At 44.5% G+C, this 18646-nt stretch overlaps 1 protein-coding gene across 1 annotated transcript in view; it reads left to right on the top strand.

Annotated features, from left to right (window-relative positions):
* TLL2 (tolloid like 2) overlaps positions 1 to 18646 on the top strand; it is a 195504-nt gene that overhangs the window by 70003 nt on the left and 106855 nt on the right. Inside the window, exon 3 of the mRNA XM_038743348.1 lies at positions 9975 to 10052. Coding sequence (XP_038599276.1) covers positions 9975 to 10052 — 78 coding nt within the window. The remainder of the gene's footprint in view (positions 1 to 9974; positions 10053 to 18646) is intronic.

Here is an 18646-nt window from a genome sequence, read left to right as displayed (position 1 = left end):
AAAGCACTGTGTGGAGGTGGAGAGCACTATACTAAGTATGGCCCAGTGGAAAGAGCAGGAGACTAGGAGTCAGAGGACCTGAGTTCTAATTCTAGTTCAGTCATGTGTCTACTGTGTGACACATTGGGCTAGTCAGCGTCTCTTTGCCTCAGTTCCCTCATCTGTAAAATGGAGGTTAAATCCTCCTCCCTTCAACTTAGACTGTCACCGCATGTGGAGCAGGGACTGTGTCCAACCTGATTATCTTGTATTTACCCCAATGCTTAGTAGAGTCTAAGCATAGTAAACACTTACTAAGTACCATTAAAAATTATCCAATGAAAGCCTATCATCTTGATCGGGCTACTGGAAAAAAGTATCTCCTTTGCAGGCCTGTGATAATTGCTGTTCATCAAAATTCCTTCTTTGTCTTTGCTCTTGGTGCTAATTCCAGCTTTCCCACTTATCTGCTGTGTGATCTTGGGCAAATCATTTAGCTTCTCTGTGCCTCAGTTTCCTCAACTGTAAATCAGGGATGAAATACCTGTCCTCCTTCCTATTTAGAAAGAAGGGGAGTTCTATCATCCTTTCAGTTCGTGAAACTAGGGCAAACTCCAAGGAAGAAGTAGTTATGAAAAAATGTAAGCGCTCAATAAATACAATTGATTGATTGATTGATTGATTATGAAGGGCCCCAAGATAGAGACCTCATTCAGTGTTTTTTCTTTATGTCTCAGTGGTTCCCTTTCTATCAAAATGTCTCATATATTCCAACACTATGCAAACATGACCTATGACAGCCATCAGTAGTGTTTATTGAGCCCTTTTTCTGTGCAGAGCACTGTGCTAATTGCTTGGGAGAGTACAACAAAAAAGTAGACATGATCCTTTCCCTTAAGGAACTTAAAAATCTAGCAGGGAAGACAGACAGTAAACAGTGATGGGAAAATCATCATCATCATCATCAATCGTATTTATTGAGCACTTACTATGTGCAGAGCACTGTACTAAGCGCTTGGGAAGTACAAATTGGCAACATACAGAGACAGTCCCTACCCAACAGTGGGCTCACAGTCTAAAAGGGGGAGAATGTCAGGGAGGACAGGGTTTGAGAGGGAAGATGAGTTGTTCAGTTTTGGAAATGTGAATTTTAAGGCATAGGTATGTCATCAATTGTATTTATTGAGCGCTTACTATGTGCAGAGCACTGTATTAAGCACTTGGGAAGTACAAACTGGCAACATATACAGACAGTCCCTACCCAACAGTGGGCTCAGGTATGTAGTACAGTGCCTGTCATATAAGGTGCTTTATGAACACCACCATCATTATTATAACAAAACTAAGAGGAAAGGTACACCTGAGTTCCTCTCTCAGGATCACACCTGGAGAATTTCCAGTACTGTACCAGTCTCAAGGATGGGAGGGAGCGTCAAGCAGAGGTCTACCCATTCCATTACTAGCTTGGCCAGTGGCTAGCGAGTGGAAGGCAATCTGTTACAAGTCAAAACTCACCCGTGCTGGGCAGCAGCAGCACGGGATAGTTGAGGGCGGATACTCAAGTTTACGGTGCAAAAGGAGGCACTTCTGTATTTTGACCAAGAAAACTCTACGAATTCACTACCAGAACGATTGCAGCCGGAGATGGGGTGTTCTGGGAGAGATGTGTCCATGGAGTCCCCATGGCCTAAGACAAGACAGCTGAGTTGCTCTGTGACTAAGGCACCTCTGTTTCTCATGCCTCACACTCTTCCTTTATAAAGCTCTCCTTCTCCAGAGAAGCAGCATGGCTCAGTGGAAAGAGTGCCGGCTTGGGAGTCAGAGGTCATGGATTCAGATCCCGGCTCAGCCACTTGTCAGCTGTGTGACCTTGGGCAAGCCACTTAACTTCTCTGTGCCTCAGTTACCTCATCTGTAAAATGGGGATTAAGACTGTGAGCCCCATGTGGGACACCCTGATCACCTCCAGCATTTAGAACAGTGCTTGGCACATAGTAAGTGCTTAACAAATACCATTATTATTATTATTAGAATGAAATCCTGAGATTGCAAATGGGCCATTTTACATTTGCCATCCTCCTGCCTCTGGATGGTGTGTGTATGTATGTGTGTGTGAGTGTGTGTGTATGTGTGTGTGTGTCTGTCTGTGTGTATAGAGGTCTCCTTCACCTTGAGAAACAGCATGGCTTAGTGGAAAGAGCATGGGCTTGGGAGTCAGAGGTCATGGGTTCTAATCCAGACTCCCCAAGTTAGCTGTGTTAATTTTTGCAAATCACTTAACTTCTCTGTGCCTCAGTTACCTCATCTGTAAAATGGGGATTAAGACCATGAGCCCCCCATGGGACAACCTGATTACCTTGTATCTACCCCAGTGCTTAGAACAGTGCTTAGCACATAGTAAGCACTTAGCAAATATCATCATCATCATCATCCTTCGTATTCAAAGAAGATGGTGAAATTACCATACCTGTAATTAATTTTAATGCCTTTCTCTCCCACTAGATTGTAATCTCCTTGAAGGCAGGGATCAGTCAATCAATCAATCAACTGAGCCTGTTGTTGGGTAGGGACTGTCTCTTATGTTGCCAATTTGTACTTCCCAAGTGCTTTGTACAGTGCTGTGCACACAGTAAGCACTCAATAAATACGACTGAATGAATGCATGAACTGTATTTGTTGAGCATTTACTGTGGGCAGAGTACTGTACTGAGCACTTGGGAGAGTACAATATAACAGAGTTGGTAGACATGTTCCCTGCCCCCAACGAGCTCACAGTGTAGAAGAGATTACAGACATTAATATAAATAAATAGATAAAAAAATAAATAGGAGGAGCATGGCTCAGGGGAAAGAGCACCATCTTGGAAGCCAGAAGATGTGGGTTCTAATCCCCACTTGTCTGCTGTGTGACCTTTGGCAAGCCACTTAACTCCTCTGTGCTTCAGTTACCTCATCTGTAAAATGGGAATTAAGACTGTGAGCTCTACATTGGACAACCTGATTATCTTGTATCTACCCCAGCACTTAGAACATTGCTTGGCACATAGTAAGTGCTTAACCAATACCATTATTATTATAAATGAATTACTGATGTGTACATAAGTGCTGTGGAGCTGAGGGAGGGGTGAATAAAGAGTTCGAATCCAACTGCGTGGGTGACAGGGAAATCAGTGGGAGAAGAGGAAATGAGGACTTCGTCGGGGAAGACCTCTTATATTAATAATGATGGCATTTATTAAGCACTTACTATGTGCAAAGCACTGTTCTAAGCTCTGGGGAGGGTACAAGGTGATCAGGTTATCCCACAGGGGGCTCACAGTCTTAATCCCCATTTTACAGATGAGGTAAGTGAGGCACAGAGAAGTTCAGTGACTTGCCCAGAGTCACACAGCTGACAGTTGGCGGAGCCGGGATTTGAACCCATGACCTCTGACTCCAAAGCCCGTGCTCTTTCCACTGAGCCACGCTGCTTCTCTTCTTGGAAGAGATATGCTTTTACTAGGCTGTGAAGCAGGGAAGAGAGGTCATCTGTCATATAGGAAGGGCGAGGGAGTTCCCGACCAGAGGTAGGACATGGGTGAGGGATCGGTGACGAGACAGACAAGATCGATTCACAGTGAGTAGGTTGGTATCACAGGAGCAAAGTGTGTGGGCTGGAAATCAGGTAGACCAGGAGGCGATGAGATGATTGAGTGCTTCAAAGCCTAATAGTAAGGATGTGGAGGTGGATGGGCAGCTACTGGATGTTCTTTGAGGAGTGGGGAAACATGGACTGAACGGTTTTGTAGAAAAATGATCCGAACAGGAGAGTGAAGTATGGACTGGGATGGGGAGAGACGAGAGGTAGGGAGGTCAGCAAGGAGGATGTTGTAGTATTCAAGGCAGTTTAGCACTAGCATTAATCCAAATGCTTAGATTAATATGGTAGCAGTTTGGATAGAGCGGAAAGGGTGAATTTTAGTGACAGTAGAACCGACGGGATTTGGTGACAGATTGAATATGTGGGTTGAATGAAAGAGATGAGTTGAGGATAACGCCAAAGTTACGGGCTTCTGAGACAGGAAGCATAGTGGCGTTGTTTGTAGTGATGGGACAGTCAAGGGGAGGATCGGGTTGGGATGGGAAGATGAGGAGTTCTGTTTTGGATGTGTTAAGTTTGAGGCGTCTGAGGGACATCCAAGTAGAGATGTCCCGAAGACAGGAGAGGAACTGGAGACAGCAGGTGCTGACAGCTCTCTCAAGGAGTTTGGAGAGAAATGGAAGGAGGGAGACAGGGTGACAAATGGAGGGAGTCAAGAGGTGAGCAGAGAACCGACAAGATTCATGACGGAATGAATAAGTATTGGGAGAAAGAGTTAACTGGGGAGGGGGTATATGTATTGTTATTTCAAGGACTAAAACCTACTTAATGATGTTTAAAATGCATTCAGATGACTTCATTTTTGCATGCAATCATTATTAATAGTCCTGATAATATTCCTCCACTGGCCACAAAAGGGAAATTGCTGTAAAGTCGTTGGTTTCTCTCCTCCGGACTTTATCGGAAGACTTCGCCTTTCTGACTTGCCTGCACTTAGCTTCACAGCCTAAGTATTATGTTATTTCAGATTGATTCTGGAGGCCCGTATGCGTCTCGTGTGACGTGTGCACTTACGGCAAGCCAGGTTTTGTTGGGAGCGGAAGAAAATTTTTGTATGGCCACATAAACGCAGCTTGCCCCCAGAGTTGCCAACAGATTGCTTCTTAATTGAACTTGGGAGGTGAATTATATGGTTCGTTAGAAAAAAGAGCAACTCCGAATTTAATGCATTGTTCCATAAAGGCTCCTGGGATTGAATTGCAAATGTCGAATGGAAACGCTTCAGCTGGGATCCCATGCATCACAGGCTGCTGACCTCTACAGTGTTTCAGCAAGGGTTTGAACAGGCTGTGGAGTTTGCTTTTCAGGACTGAAAGTGCATTCTTTCCCAGAGGCCCGCACAAGCCTTGGTTTCTTATGCAAAAGAGATGTTTGAATAAACTACTGTGACTAATGAAACCTACAAGATCTTTGCATATTCCCTCCTCCCCCAAAGGGATCTTTAACCAGAGGCTAAATATAGAAGTGCTTATGGCCAGATATTTTCAAACATTCTCCTTCTTGCCCCATGCCAAAGGAAAATAGAGACATTCTCCACCCCAAGATGCATCAACTCCCCCATATAAACACATGTTGAAGGGAAGGCAAGCACCTGTTCCTTCAGACCCTTTGTGCAGAAATTTCCTCCTCTAAGTAGAATCATCAGTGCACTTTTTAATTTCTCCTCCAAATGGAGATCTGGTTTTTTTTTTCCTCGTAGAATTCATCACCCCCACAAATATAGAAGTGCTTATGGCCAGATATTTTCAAACATTCTCCTTCTTGCCCCATGCCAAAGGAAAATAGAGACATTCTCCACCCCAAGATGCATCAACTCCCCCATGTAAACACATGTTGAAGGGAAGGCAAGCACCTGTTCCTTCAGACCCTTTGTGCAGAAATTTCCTCCTCTAAGTAGGATCATCAATGCACTTTTTAATTTCTCCTCCAAATGGAGATCTAGTTTTTTTTTCCTTGTAGAATTCATCACCCCCACAAACACCATGATACTTGCTTGCTTCCTCTGCCTGTAATTTATTTTAGGGTCTCCTCCACTAGACAGTAAGCTCCTTGAGGGCAGAGATCATGTCTACCATGGATATTGTACTCTACCAAGTGCTTAGGGAAGTGTTCTGCACTCAGTAATCACTCAGTATGTATCACTGATTGATTGGTGCTTTGCACATAGCAAGCACTTAATAAATGTCATTATTATTATAATTATTATTATTGGCTAGACTGTAATCTCGCTGTGGGCAGGGAATGTGTCTATTATGTTGTTCTATTGTACTCTCCCAATTGCGTAGTACAGTACATAGGAAGTGCTCAATAAATATGAGTGGTTGATTGCTCAAAGGTGGCCATCATATAGCAGCGTGGCTCAGTGGAAGGAGCATGGGCTTTGGAGTCAGAGGTCATGGGTTCAAATCCTGGCTCTGCCAATTGTCAGCTTTGTGACTTTGGGCAAGTCACTTAACTTCTCTGTGCCTCAGTGACCTCATCTGTAAAATGGGGATTAAGACTGTGAGCGCCCTGTGGGACAGCCTGATCACCTTGTACCCTCCCCAGCGCTTAGAACAGTGCTTTGCACATAGTAAGCACTTAATAAATGCCATCATTATTATTATCATTATGATGACGATGATGATGATGTAATCAGTGGAATTTACCAAGCTCTTACTGGCTGCAGAGCTCTGCACTAAGCTGTTGGGTAGGGACTGTCTCTATATGTTGCCAACTTGTGCTTCCCAAGCACTTAGTACAGTGCTCTGCACACAGTAAGTGCTCAATAAATACGATTGAATGAATGAATGAATAAGCAGCTGCATGTGGCGCCTGAGTGGATTTTATCCTACTGGGTTGGCAGAAAATAGGGCAAGTGGAAGGCATGCCAACAACTAAAACCCAGAACTCCCAGGGATGCGACCCAGTGCCAGAGGGTTCTCTGGGCTCCCTTCCGACCTGGATGCTTTGCGGCTGACTAGTTTCTGCCGAACCACTGACGCACTTGCGGTTGAAGAAAATAAAATAATTAGCTTATAAGGAAACGGGGGTTTAAGACGACATAGTTTTGTCAGGTGGCTGGGCTGTGACCGGTCGATTTAGTGTGATGTTTTGGAGGGTGTTGTTCAAGAAATTTCCACCGGTGCCAGGCCGGGCCCGCTGCTACCCGCTCCCGACCTTCCGGTATGTGTGAGCCTGAGAGTCTGGAAGACCAGTGCAAAGGGTCTCAGGGATATTCCCCATTTATAATAAAAATAGGAATAATGGTGGAATTTACTGAGTGCAATTTAATAACAATAATAATAATAATGATGATGGTATTTGTTAAGCGCTTACTATGTGCAAAGCACTGTTCTAAGTGCTGGGGGGATACAAGGTGATCAGGTTGTCCCACGGGGGGCTCACAGTCTTAACCCCCATTTTTCAGATGAGGTAACTGAGGCTCAGAGAAGTTAAGTGACTTACCCAAAGTCACACAGCTCACAAGTGGCGGAGCCCGGATTTGAACTCATGACCTCTGACTCCAAAGCCCGTGCTCTTTCCACTGAGCCATGCTGCTTCAGAGCCATACCCATGCCCCTTCCTTCCTCTCCCCCTCGTCCCCTTCTCCATCCCCCCATCTTACCTCCTTCCCTTCCCCACAGCACCTGTATATATGTATATATGTTTGTACATATTTATTACTCTATTTATTTATTTATTTTACTCGTACATATCTATTCTATTTATTTTATTTTGTTAATATGTTTGGTTTTGTTCTCTGTCTCCCCCTTTTAGACTGTGAGTCCACTATTGGGTAGGGACTGTCTCTATATGTTGCCAACTTGTACTTCCCAAGCGCTTAGTACAGTGCTCTGCACACAGTAAGCGCTCAATAAATACGATTGCTGCTGCTGCTGCTGATGATACCCTGCACTAAGCTCTTGGGAAAATACCAGAAGAACATGGGTTCTAATCCTGGCTCTGCCCCTTGTCTGCTGTATGACCTTGGGGAAGTCACTTCATTTCTCTGTGCCTCAGTTACCTCATCTGTAAAACAAGATTGAGACTGTGAGCCCCACGTGGGACAGGGACTATGTCCAATCCTATTAACTTGTATTCACCCCAGGGCTTAGAACAGTATCTGGTGCATAGCACTCAACAATTACCATAATTGTGATTATTCATTCATTCATTCATTCAGTCGTATTTATTGAGTGCTTACTGTGTGCAGAGCACTGTACTAAGCGCTTGGGAAGTACAAATCGGCCACATATAGAGACGGTCCCTACCCAACAACAGGCTCACAGTCTAGAAGGGGGAGACAGACGTGAATACAAATCAATAAATGACGGATATGGCCATTCATGCTGTGGGGTTGTGGGTGGGGTGGAAAAAGGGAGCAAATCCAAGTACAACTAGAGGTAGAAATCGAACCCAGATAGAGCAAGAAAAAGAATCTGACTTCAGACTTCTGATGGAACTGAAGTTCCGGAGGACTGTGGGCCCCAAGCTTCAGCATGGCTGAGGGACCTGGATTTGCCCCAACGTCACCTCTGACTCGAATGATTTCATCTGTGATCTGAGCAAGGAAAGTAGAACAGCTTCAAGTGACGAGCGCTCAATAATATGATTAAATGAATGAATGAATGAAGAAGCACAGTCTCAAAGACTGCAGCCTATTTTGTCTGTGACTGCAGCGACCGAGACCTGCTAGGTGGGTGATGATATAGAGTGAGGGAAGGGATCTAGGGAGGGCTACAAAATCCTGCATTATCAATGAATCACATTTTTATTATTATTAATAATAATAATAGTAGTAATGATATAATACCTGTGATATTTGTTAAGTACTTACTATGTGCCAGGCACTGTGCTAAGGGCTGGGATGGATATAAGCAAATCAGGTTGGACACAGTCCCTGTCACGCATAGGGCTCACAGTCTTGGTCCCCATTTTACAGATGAGGCAGAGAGAAATGAAGCAACCTGCCCAAGGGCACCCGGCAGACAAGTGGCCGAGCCAGGATTAGAACCCATGACCTTCTGGCTCCCAGCACTGTGCTGTATCCATTACGCCATGCCTCTTACTGTGGGCAGAGTACCTGGGTTAGCTGTGAGCTCGCTGTGGGTCGGGATTGTCACTCTTTATTGTACTGCTGTGTACCTTTCCAAGCACCTGGTACGGTGCTCTGCACATGGTAAGCGCATGATAAATACGATTGAATGAATGAATACAGTAGAACAGAGTTGGTAGACATGTTTCCTGCCTACAGGGAGCTTACAGTCTAGAGGGGGAGACAGACACTAATATAAATGAATAAATTACAAGTATGGACTCAACTGCCCCGGGGCCGAGGGAGGAGTGAATAAAGTGAGTCAGTCAGGGTGGCCAGAAGGGAGTGGAAATGAGGAAACAAGGGCTCAGTTAATATTATTACCATGGTTGACCATCCCTCTCAGTATCAATCAATCAATTTAATGTACTGAGCTGTTACTGTGCGCAGGGTGCCACACTATGACCTCAGGAGAGTACAATATAACAAGAGTTAGTAGACACATTCCCTGCCCATAAGGAGTTTACATCTTGACAGAAACTCCTGATCATTTCCTTCAAGAGGCTTTCCCCGAGTAGGCCCTCATTTCCTCTTCTCTTGCACCCTTCTGCTTCTCCCTTGCACTTGGATGTGCACCCTTTATTGGCCCCTCCCTCAGCTCTGAAACACTTCTGTACATATAAGTGCTTAGTACAGTGCTGTGCACACAGTAAGTGCTCAATAAATGCGATTGAATGAATGAATGAATCCATAATTTATTTATTCGTATTAATGCTGGTCTCTCCCTCTAAACTGTAACATGTCTACCAGCTCTGTTTTATTGTACACCCCCAAGAGCTTAATACAGTGTTCTGCTCACAGTAAGTGCTCAATAAATATCATTGATTGATTGATCGATTGATTGACCATCGACTTTAAGGTGGTCAATCAGTTCTCTTCCGTCTATTTCTCCTTGGTTCTCTCCCACTATGACCCAGTCACTTCGCTTCCCTAACACCATCCTACCCACTGTGCCTGGCCCTTATCTCTTTCTTGGTTAATCAATCAATCAATCATATTTATTGAGTGCTTACTGTGTGCAGAGCACTGTACTAAGCGCTTGGGAAGTACAAGTCGGCAACACATAGAGACAGTCCCTACCCAACAGCGGGCTCTTGGTTCATTCTGTCTCCCTTCCTCCCTCCTTCCTGTTACTCCCACCCTCTTCCAATCTGGCCAAGGATTCCTTTTCCCATCTTCAAATCCCTCTTAAAATCACGTCTCCTTTAAGAAGCCATCTCTGACCAACCTCTCATCTCCACCCCCTCCTTTCTCACCCTGTGCTTTCTGCTCTTTCCAGGTGGCCTTGGAGAAGAACCTCAGGAGTCAAGACCAAACACCACAGTAACAAATCGCGGCGGCAAGAAAGTTAAAAAGGGTAATGTGGTACCCCACCTAGACCTTTGGGTATCTTTTATTTACTATTTTATCCATTGCTAGAGTTTTCTCCTACTGTATTGGCAGGTGTTCTCATGGGCTGCTGGAGAAAGTGGACTCAAGATTTCCAGTGTGGGCAGCGATAGCTGGTACAAATAATAATAATAATGTTGGTATTTGTTAAGCGCTTCCTATGTACCAACCACTGTTCTAAGCACTGGGGGAGTTACAAGGTAATCAGGGTTGGCCCACGTGGGGCTCACAATCTTAATCCCCATTTTACAGATGAGGGAACTGAGGCACAGAGAAGTGAAGTGACTTGCCCAAAGTCACACAGCTGACAAGTGGCAGAGCCAGGATTAGAACCCATGACCTCTGATGCCCAAGCCCGGGCTCTTTCCCTGAACCAGGCTGCTTCCCCTAAGCTGAGTAGTGAGCAGCAATTGGGACTGACAGACAGCTGACGTTGACTGTCTCGGGGAATTATTTGGTTTGGAAAGCCTTTGGAGTTCCGTTTTAGACTTTGATGTGTAGAGTCTGACCTATGAACTTCTGAGAGTTTAGGTGAGAGGGCTGGCAACAGAGTAAATGGCTGGGGGTACTGGATTCCAGTGAAATCGCTGGCCACATGTCACTGGAAATAACACCATTTACACTTCCAACATTTCAAGGGGAGGACAAATACATGTGAGAATACGTATTATTCCAGAGTCGTTGGCTAGTCTTTGGAGAGCTCATGAAAAGTGGGAGAAGCCCCTAAGTATTGGAAGAGGTGAGCATCCTACTAAGCTCTTGGGGAAGTACAGTAGTGTTGGTAGACATGATCCCTGCCCTAAAGGATTTTACAGTCTGGTGGAGGTGTTAGACATTAAAATAAATTATGGGGAAATTAGACATTAAAATAAATTACAGATAGGGGAAGCAGCAGTGCATAAAGATATAAAGGCTGTGGGGCCTTTGAGGATGAGGAAAAATGTGCCTAAGGGGTACAGACCCAGGGGAAGGAGAAAGGAGGCCGAATAGGGTGGGGAAAAAAGTTAGTCAGGGAGGGCTTCCTGGAGGAGGTATGATTTTATATGAATATTGAATATGGGGAGAGTGGTGGTCTGTCAGAAACAGCGTGGCTTAATGAAAAGAACATGGGCCTGGGGTTCAGAGGACCTGAGTTTTAATCTATAGAATGAGAAGTTAGCATGGCCTAATGGATAGAACACAGGCTTGGGAATCAGAAGAACCTGGATTGTAATCCCGGCTCTGCCACCGGTCTGCTTTGTGACCTTGGGCAAGTCACTTAACTACTCTGTGCCTCAATTAGCTCGTCTGCAAAATGGGGATTCTTTTTTTATGGTATTTGCTAAGTGCTTATTGTGTGCTAGGCACTGTACTAAGTGCTGGGGTAGGTACAAGCTAATCAGGTTGGACACTGTCCCCGCTCCACATGGGGCTCACAGTCTTACGCCCTAGTTTTTACAGGTGAGGAAACTGAGTCACAGAGAAGTTAAAAGACTTGCCCAAGGTCACACAGAAGACAAATGGTGAAGTCAGGATTAGAACCCAGATTCTTCTGACTCTCAAACCTGCGCTCTATCCACTAGGCCACACGCCTTTTTGTTCTGTAGCTGTTCTCCCTCTTACTTAAACAGTGAGCCCTATGCGAGATCTAATAATCTTGTATCTCTGCCAGCTCTTAGTCAGTGTTTGGTGCTTAGTAAGCACTTACCAAATATTATTATTATTACTATCGTTCATTCAATCATATTTATTGAGCACTTACTGTGTGCAAAGCACTGTACTAAGCTCTTGGGAGAGTACAATACAACATCAAACAGATGCAGTCCCAGTCCCTAAGGAGCTGGGGAGGGAGTTCTAGGCCAGAGGAAGAAGGTGAGCAAGAGGTCAACTCAGAGAGATGAGGTGGAGTTAAACAATAAGTAGATAAGTATTAAAGGAATAATAATAATAATGATGATGGTATTTATTAAGCGCTTACTATGTGCAAAGCACTGTTCTAAGCGCTGAGGAGGTTACAAGGTGATCAGGTTGTCCCATGGGGGGCTCACAGTCTTTATCCCCATTTTACAGATGAGGTAACTGAGGCACAGAGAAGTTAAGTGACTTGCCCAGAGTCACACAGCTGACAATTGGCAGAGCCGGGATTTGAACCCATGACCTCTGACTCCAAAGCTCGTGCTCTTTCCACTGAGCCACGCTGCTTCTCTAGGAATGAAACATGTGGGCTGGTTGTAGTGGGAAATGAATGAGGTAAAGTATAAGGGGAGCTGAGCCCGTTGTTGGGTAGGGACCGTCTCTATATGTTGCCAAGTTGTACTTCCCAAGCGCTTAGTACAGTGCTCTGCACATGGTAAGTGCTCAATAAATATGGTTGAATGAATGAAGAGAGCTGATAGAGTGCCTTAAAAGTGATGGTTAGGAGTTTGTGTTTGATGCAGAGGTGGATGGGCAAATATCGGAGGTTTTGGGGGAGTGGGAAAATGTGTGTAGTATGACTTTTTGTTAGAAAAATGGCCCAGGCAGCAGTGAAATAAGGACAGGAATGGGAAGAGACAGGAGGCAGGGAAATCAGAGAGGAGGCTGATGCGGTAGTTGAGGCAGGATAGGATTAATACTTGGATCAGTGAGGTAGCAGTTTGGACGGAGAGGTGGGGGCAGATTCTAGAGATGTCGGGAAGGTAGAACTGACAGGATTTGGTGACAGATTGAATATGCAGGTTGAATGAGAGATGATTGAGCAGTGTGGCTCAGTGGAAAGAGCACGGGCTTTGGAGTCAGAGGTCATGGGTTCAAATCAAATCAAATGGGTTCAAATCATGGGTCTGCCAACTGTCAGCTGTGTGACTTTGGGCAAGTGAGACTGAGCCCCTTCCTCCCTCTCCCCTTCCCCCCCCTCCATCCCCCCCGCCCTACCTCCTTCCCTCCCCCACAGCACCTGAATATATGTATATATGTTTGTACGTATTTATTACTCTATTTATTTTACTTTTACATATTCTATTTATTTTATTTTGTTAATATGTTGTGTGTTGTTCTCTGTCTCCCCCTTCTAGACTGTGAGCCCACTGTTGGGTAGGGACCGTCTCTATATGTTGCCAACTTGTACTTCCCAAGCGCTTAGTACAGTGCTCTGCACACAGTAAGCACTCAATAAATGCAATTGAATGAATGAATGAATGAAAGTCACTTAACTTCTCTGTGCCTCAGTTACCTCATCTGTAAAATGGGGATGAAAACTGTGAGCCCCCCGTGGGACAACCTGATCAGTTTATAACCTCCCCAGCGCTTAGAACAGTGCTTTGCACATAGTAAGCACTTAACAAATGCCATTATTATTATTATTATTGTTTGAGGATAATGCCAGGGTTAAGGACTTGTGAGACGGGGTGATGGAAGTGTTGTCTACAGCGTGTCTGAAGCAGTGTGGCTCAGTGGAAAGAGCACGGGCTTTGGAGTCAAGAGGTCATGGGTTCAAATCCTGGCTCCGCCACTTGTCAGCTGTGTGACTTTGGGCAAGTCACTTAACTTCTCTGGGCCTCAGTTCCCTCATCTGTAAAATGGGGATGAAGACTGTGAGCCCCACGTGGGACAACCTGATTACCTTGTATCTACCCCAGCACTTAGAACAGTGCTTTGCCCATAGTAAGCGCTTAACAAATACCAACATTATTATTATTAGTAGTAGTAGTAGTATTACAGCAATGAGAAGGTCGAGGGGTGGGTTTGAGTAGGAAATTGAGTTTGGGTTTAAACGTGTCAAGTATCAGGTGATGGTGGGATGACCAACTAAGATGTTCTGAAGGCATGAGGAAATGTGAGCCTGGGGAAGAGGAGAGAGGTCAGGAGAGGTAGATTTAGGAATCATCTAGGTAGAGCTGATATTTGAAGCCATGAGAGCAAATGAATTCTCTGAAAAAGTGAGCGTAGAAAGGCAGTAGATATAAGAACCTAGTCAAAAATAACCACTTTGCAGTTTGCAATCACCTAGAAGGATATAAAGATATGACTGTTCACTTGTTTTGATGTCTGTCTCCACTATTCTAGACTGTAAACCCATTGTAAGCAGAGATTGTCTCTCTTTATTGCTGAATTGTATCTTCCAAGTGCTTAGCAGCGTGGCTCAGTGGAAAAAGCACGGGCTTGGGAGTCAGAGGTCATGGGTTCTGATCCTGTTCCGCCAATGTCAGCTGTGTGACTCTGGGCAAGTCACTTAACTTCTCTGGGCCTCAGTTACCTCATCTGTAAAATGGGGATTAAGACTGTGAGCCCCTCGTGGGACAATCTGATCCCCTTGTAACCACCCCAGGGCTTAGAGCAGTGCTTTGCACATAGTAAGCGCTTAACAAATGCCATTATTGTTATTATTATTAGTAGTACAGTGCTCTGCACTCAGTAAGCGCTCAATAAATATGATTGAATGAATGAATGACTGAATATGAAGAAACAGCCAGTGTGACTTTGACCACTGTCCCACTTTCTCAGCATTTTTTATTTTGAGGGAATGGTATGCCCTGAAGACAAAAGAGAAGCCAGCCATGGAAGTTTTGACTCCTTCCCTTTAATCAGCCTCATTGACAGACTGAAAAAATAAGGCTGTGACTGTATTTCTGTTAGTTGAGTGCATAGTTGGTTTCAAACTGTCACAAGCCAAAAAAAATTACTAGATGTATCTAATGGTAGGAGTAGCTAGACTGTGAACCCTATGGAGAACGGGGACTGTGTCCGGTCTGATTATCTTATACCTACCCAGGGTTTAGGAAAATAAGCATATTGTAAATGCTTGAGAAATACCACAATTATTATTAGTAGAAATGGTATTTATTGAGTGACCCCTTGGTGCAGTGCACTGTACTAGGTGTTTGGGAAGTACAGAATAATCGACACATTCTCTTCCTCCCCTCTCAAGGTTGCACCTGGAGAGTTTCCAGTCCTCTACCAGTCTCGGCTATGGGAGGGAGAGTCAAGCAGAGGCTTGTCCATTCCATTCCTAGATTGGGAAGTGGCTGCTACAAGTCAAGACTCACCCGTGCTGGGCAGCAGCAGCATGGGAAAGAGTCGAGGGCAGAAACTTAAGTTGACTGCATGGAAGGAGGCAATGGTAAACCGCTTCTGGATTTTTACCAAGGAGACTCTGTGAACCTCCTGCCAGAATGATTGCAGATAGATAGCGGGACGTTCTGGGAGAGACAATAATAATGATGGCATTTATTAAGTGCTTACTATGTGCAGAGCAGTGTTCTAAGCTCTGGGGAGGTTACACGGTGATCAGGTTGTCCCACGGGGAGCTCACAGTCTCAATCCCCATTTTACAGATGAGGGAACTGAGGCCCAGAGAAGTGAAGTGACTTGCCCAAAGTCACACAGCTGACAAGTGGTGGAGCCGGGATTTGAACCCGTGACCTCTGACCCCAAAGACCGTGCTCTTTCCACTGAGCCACGCTGCTTCTCTATCTGTCCGTGGTTTCGCTATGGGTCGGAAATGACTCGATGGCAAAATAATAGTAATAATAATAATTTTGGTATTTGTTAAGCACTTACTACGTGCAAAGCAGTGTTCTAAGCGTTGGGGAGGATACAAGGGGATCAGGTTGTCCCACGTGGGGTTCACAGTCTTAATCCCCATTTTTCAGATGAGGTAACTGAGGGACAGAGAAGTTCAGTGGCTTGCCCAAAGTCACACAGCTGACAAGCGGTGGTGCCAGGATTTGAACCCATGACCTTTGACTCCCAAGCCCATGCTCTTTCCACTGAGCCACGCTGCTTCTCAAAAGACAAAGACAAGATGTTCTCTTCCCATAAGGAGCAGCATAACCTAATGGAAAGAGCGTGGGTCCAAGAGTTGGAGGATCTGGGTTCTAATCCCACCTCTGCCACTTGTCTGCTTGGTGACCAAGGGCAAGTAAGTCACTTAACTTCTCAGTTAGTTCATCTGTAATAATGGGTATTATATCCTCCTCCCTCGACTTAGAATGTGAGCTTAATGTGGCACAGGGACTCTGTCCAATCTGATTATCTTGTATCTACCCCAGTGCTTATTACAATGCCTGGTGATCTCATAAAAAAGGAGCTTAATACAGTCTAATAAAGTCCCAACTAGAATGGTTAAAATAGATAAAATTGAGCATACATATATAAATGGGTGTTAAGGAGGGTATAAATAAATTCATAAGGACTGGTCATCTGTGACTCAATTGAGCATCAGTTGACCGATTGACTCTAGACTCTAAGCTTGCTGTGGGCAGGGAATGTGTCCGTTTATTGTTTTATTGTACTTTCTCAAATGCTTAGTACACAGTAAGTGCTCAATAAGTACGATTGAATGATGAACAAACTGATGACTCAGGGCCCAACCGGATGAAGAGACTCAGGTTCTGGATTAAAAGCTTATCATCACCTCATTCATGGCTTGGGGGAAGGAAACCAGAGCAGGCTCAAATCCGGTCAGATTTTTAGATGTTTCTAAATTGGTGGGGTGGCTAACTACCAGTGTGAAAGACAGGAGTAGAATTCAAAATGACCTGGACTAATTGGAAAAATGATTCTGCAAAAGCAGCATGAAATTCAGAAGGACAAGGGCAACGTAGTGCAAGTACTAAAGCATAACCCAGGACACAAACGTGGGCAGCTGAAAGATTGATGAGGCACAAAGACTGTAGAAAGAGATCAGTGATCTGAGGTTGGTTTTTTTAATGATATTTGTTAAATGCTATGTGCCCAGGCAGAATGTGATGGTTAGATACAAGCTAATAAATTTGGAAACGGTCCCTGTCTTAAGTGGGGATCCAAGTCTTAAATCCCATTTTACAAATGAGGCAACAGAGGTACAGAGAAGTGAAATGACTTGCCCAAGGTCACATGGCAGACAAGTGGCAGACCAGGATTAGAATCCAGAGTTGACAAGAAGCTGAATGTGAGCCACCAATGTGTTCCCATTATTAGAGAGAAACTCAGCAAGGAAATGGGATAAATCGACTTACAATAATAATAATAATAATGATGGTATTTGTTAAGCGCTTACTATGTGCAAAGCACTGTTCTAAGCGCTGGGGGGGGATACAAGGTGATGAGTTTATCCCATGTGGGGCTCACAGTCCTAATCCCCATTTTACAGATGAGGTAACTGAGGCCCAGAGAAGTTAGGTGACTTGCCCAAAGTCACTCAGCTGAAAAGTGGTGGAGCCGAGATTAGAACCCATGACCTCTGACTCCCAAGCCCATGCTCTTTCCACTAAGCCACGCCGCTTCTCTGTAATAATGATGGTATTTGTTAAGCACTTATTCCAATCACTGTTCTAAGCACTGGGGTAGATATAGGGTAATCAGGTTGTCCCACGTGGGGCTCACAGTTTTAATCCCTGTTTTACAGATGAGGTAACTGAGGCACAGGGAATTAAGTGGCTTGCCCAAGGTCACATAGCCCGTTGTTGGGTAAGGACCATCTCTATATGTTGCCAACTTATACTTCCAAGTGCTTAGTACAGTGCTCTGCACACAGTAAGCGTTCAATAAATACGATTGAATGAATGAATAGCAGACAAGTGGCAGAGCGGGGATTAGAATAATAATAATAATAATAATAATAATAATAGTGGTATTTATTAAGCGCTTCCTATGTGCAAAGCACTGTTCTAAGCGCTGGGGAGATTACAAAGTGATCAGGTTGTCCCACAGGGGGCTCACAGTCTTAATCCTCATTTTACAGATGAGGGAACTGAGGCCCAGAGAAGTGAAGTGACTTGCCCAAAGTCACACAGCTGACAAGTGGCGGAGCTGGGATTTGAACCCATGACCTCTGACTCCAAAGCCCGGGCTCTTTCCACTGAGCCACGCTGCTTCTCACTATGCAAAAGTGGTGTTCTTGCAAAGCCTCATGGCCAGGAGAATTTATTAGAGGATATGCCACCATAGCCTAGTGGAAAGAACATGATACTGGGAGTCAGAAGACCTGGCTCTAATCTGGGCTCTTCACTCATCGGCTGTGTGACCTTGATTAAGTCACTTAACTTCCCTGTGCTTTCATCATCTGTAAATTGACGATTCAATAGCTGCTCTGTTTATTATTATTAATGAGAACAGTGCTCAGCGCTTAGAACAGTGCTTGGCACATAGTAAGCGCTTAAATACCAGTATTATTATTATTGTGGTATTTAAGTGCTTACTATGGGCAAAGCACTGTACTAAGTGATGGGGCAGTTGCAACATAATCAGATGAGACACAGTCCTTGTCCCAAATGGGATTCACAGTCCAAAGGGGATGGAGGACCGGTATTTTATCCCCATTTTACAGATGAGATAACAGTGACATAGAGAAGTTAAGTGTCTTGCCCAAGATCTAAAAGCAGGAAAGTGGTGGAGCTGGGATGGTGAATCCCATGTGGGAGAGGGATTGTGTTGGATCTGATTATCCTGCATCTACTCCAGTGCATGATACATGGTAAGTGTTTAACAAAATACCATTATTATTATAATTAAAGTGAATGCACTTAAAAAAAGATGTAGAGGGGGTCCACAGAATGACCAAAATGAATAAAAAAGGTTGAAAAATAGGTCCTGGGAGAAGAGATTAAAGGAACTGAGGCTGTG

The sequence above is a fragment of the Tachyglossus aculeatus genome, chromosome 3 (genome assembly GCF_015852505.1).
Source record: "Tachyglossus aculeatus isolate mTacAcu1 chromosome 3, mTacAcu1.pri, whole genome shotgun sequence".
Classification (NCBI taxonomy): domain Eukaryota; kingdom Metazoa; phylum Chordata; class Mammalia; order Monotremata; family Tachyglossidae; genus Tachyglossus; species Tachyglossus aculeatus.
The sequence above is the reverse complement of the archived record's forward strand: the minus strand, read 5'-3'. Positions and strand labels throughout refer to the sequence as shown.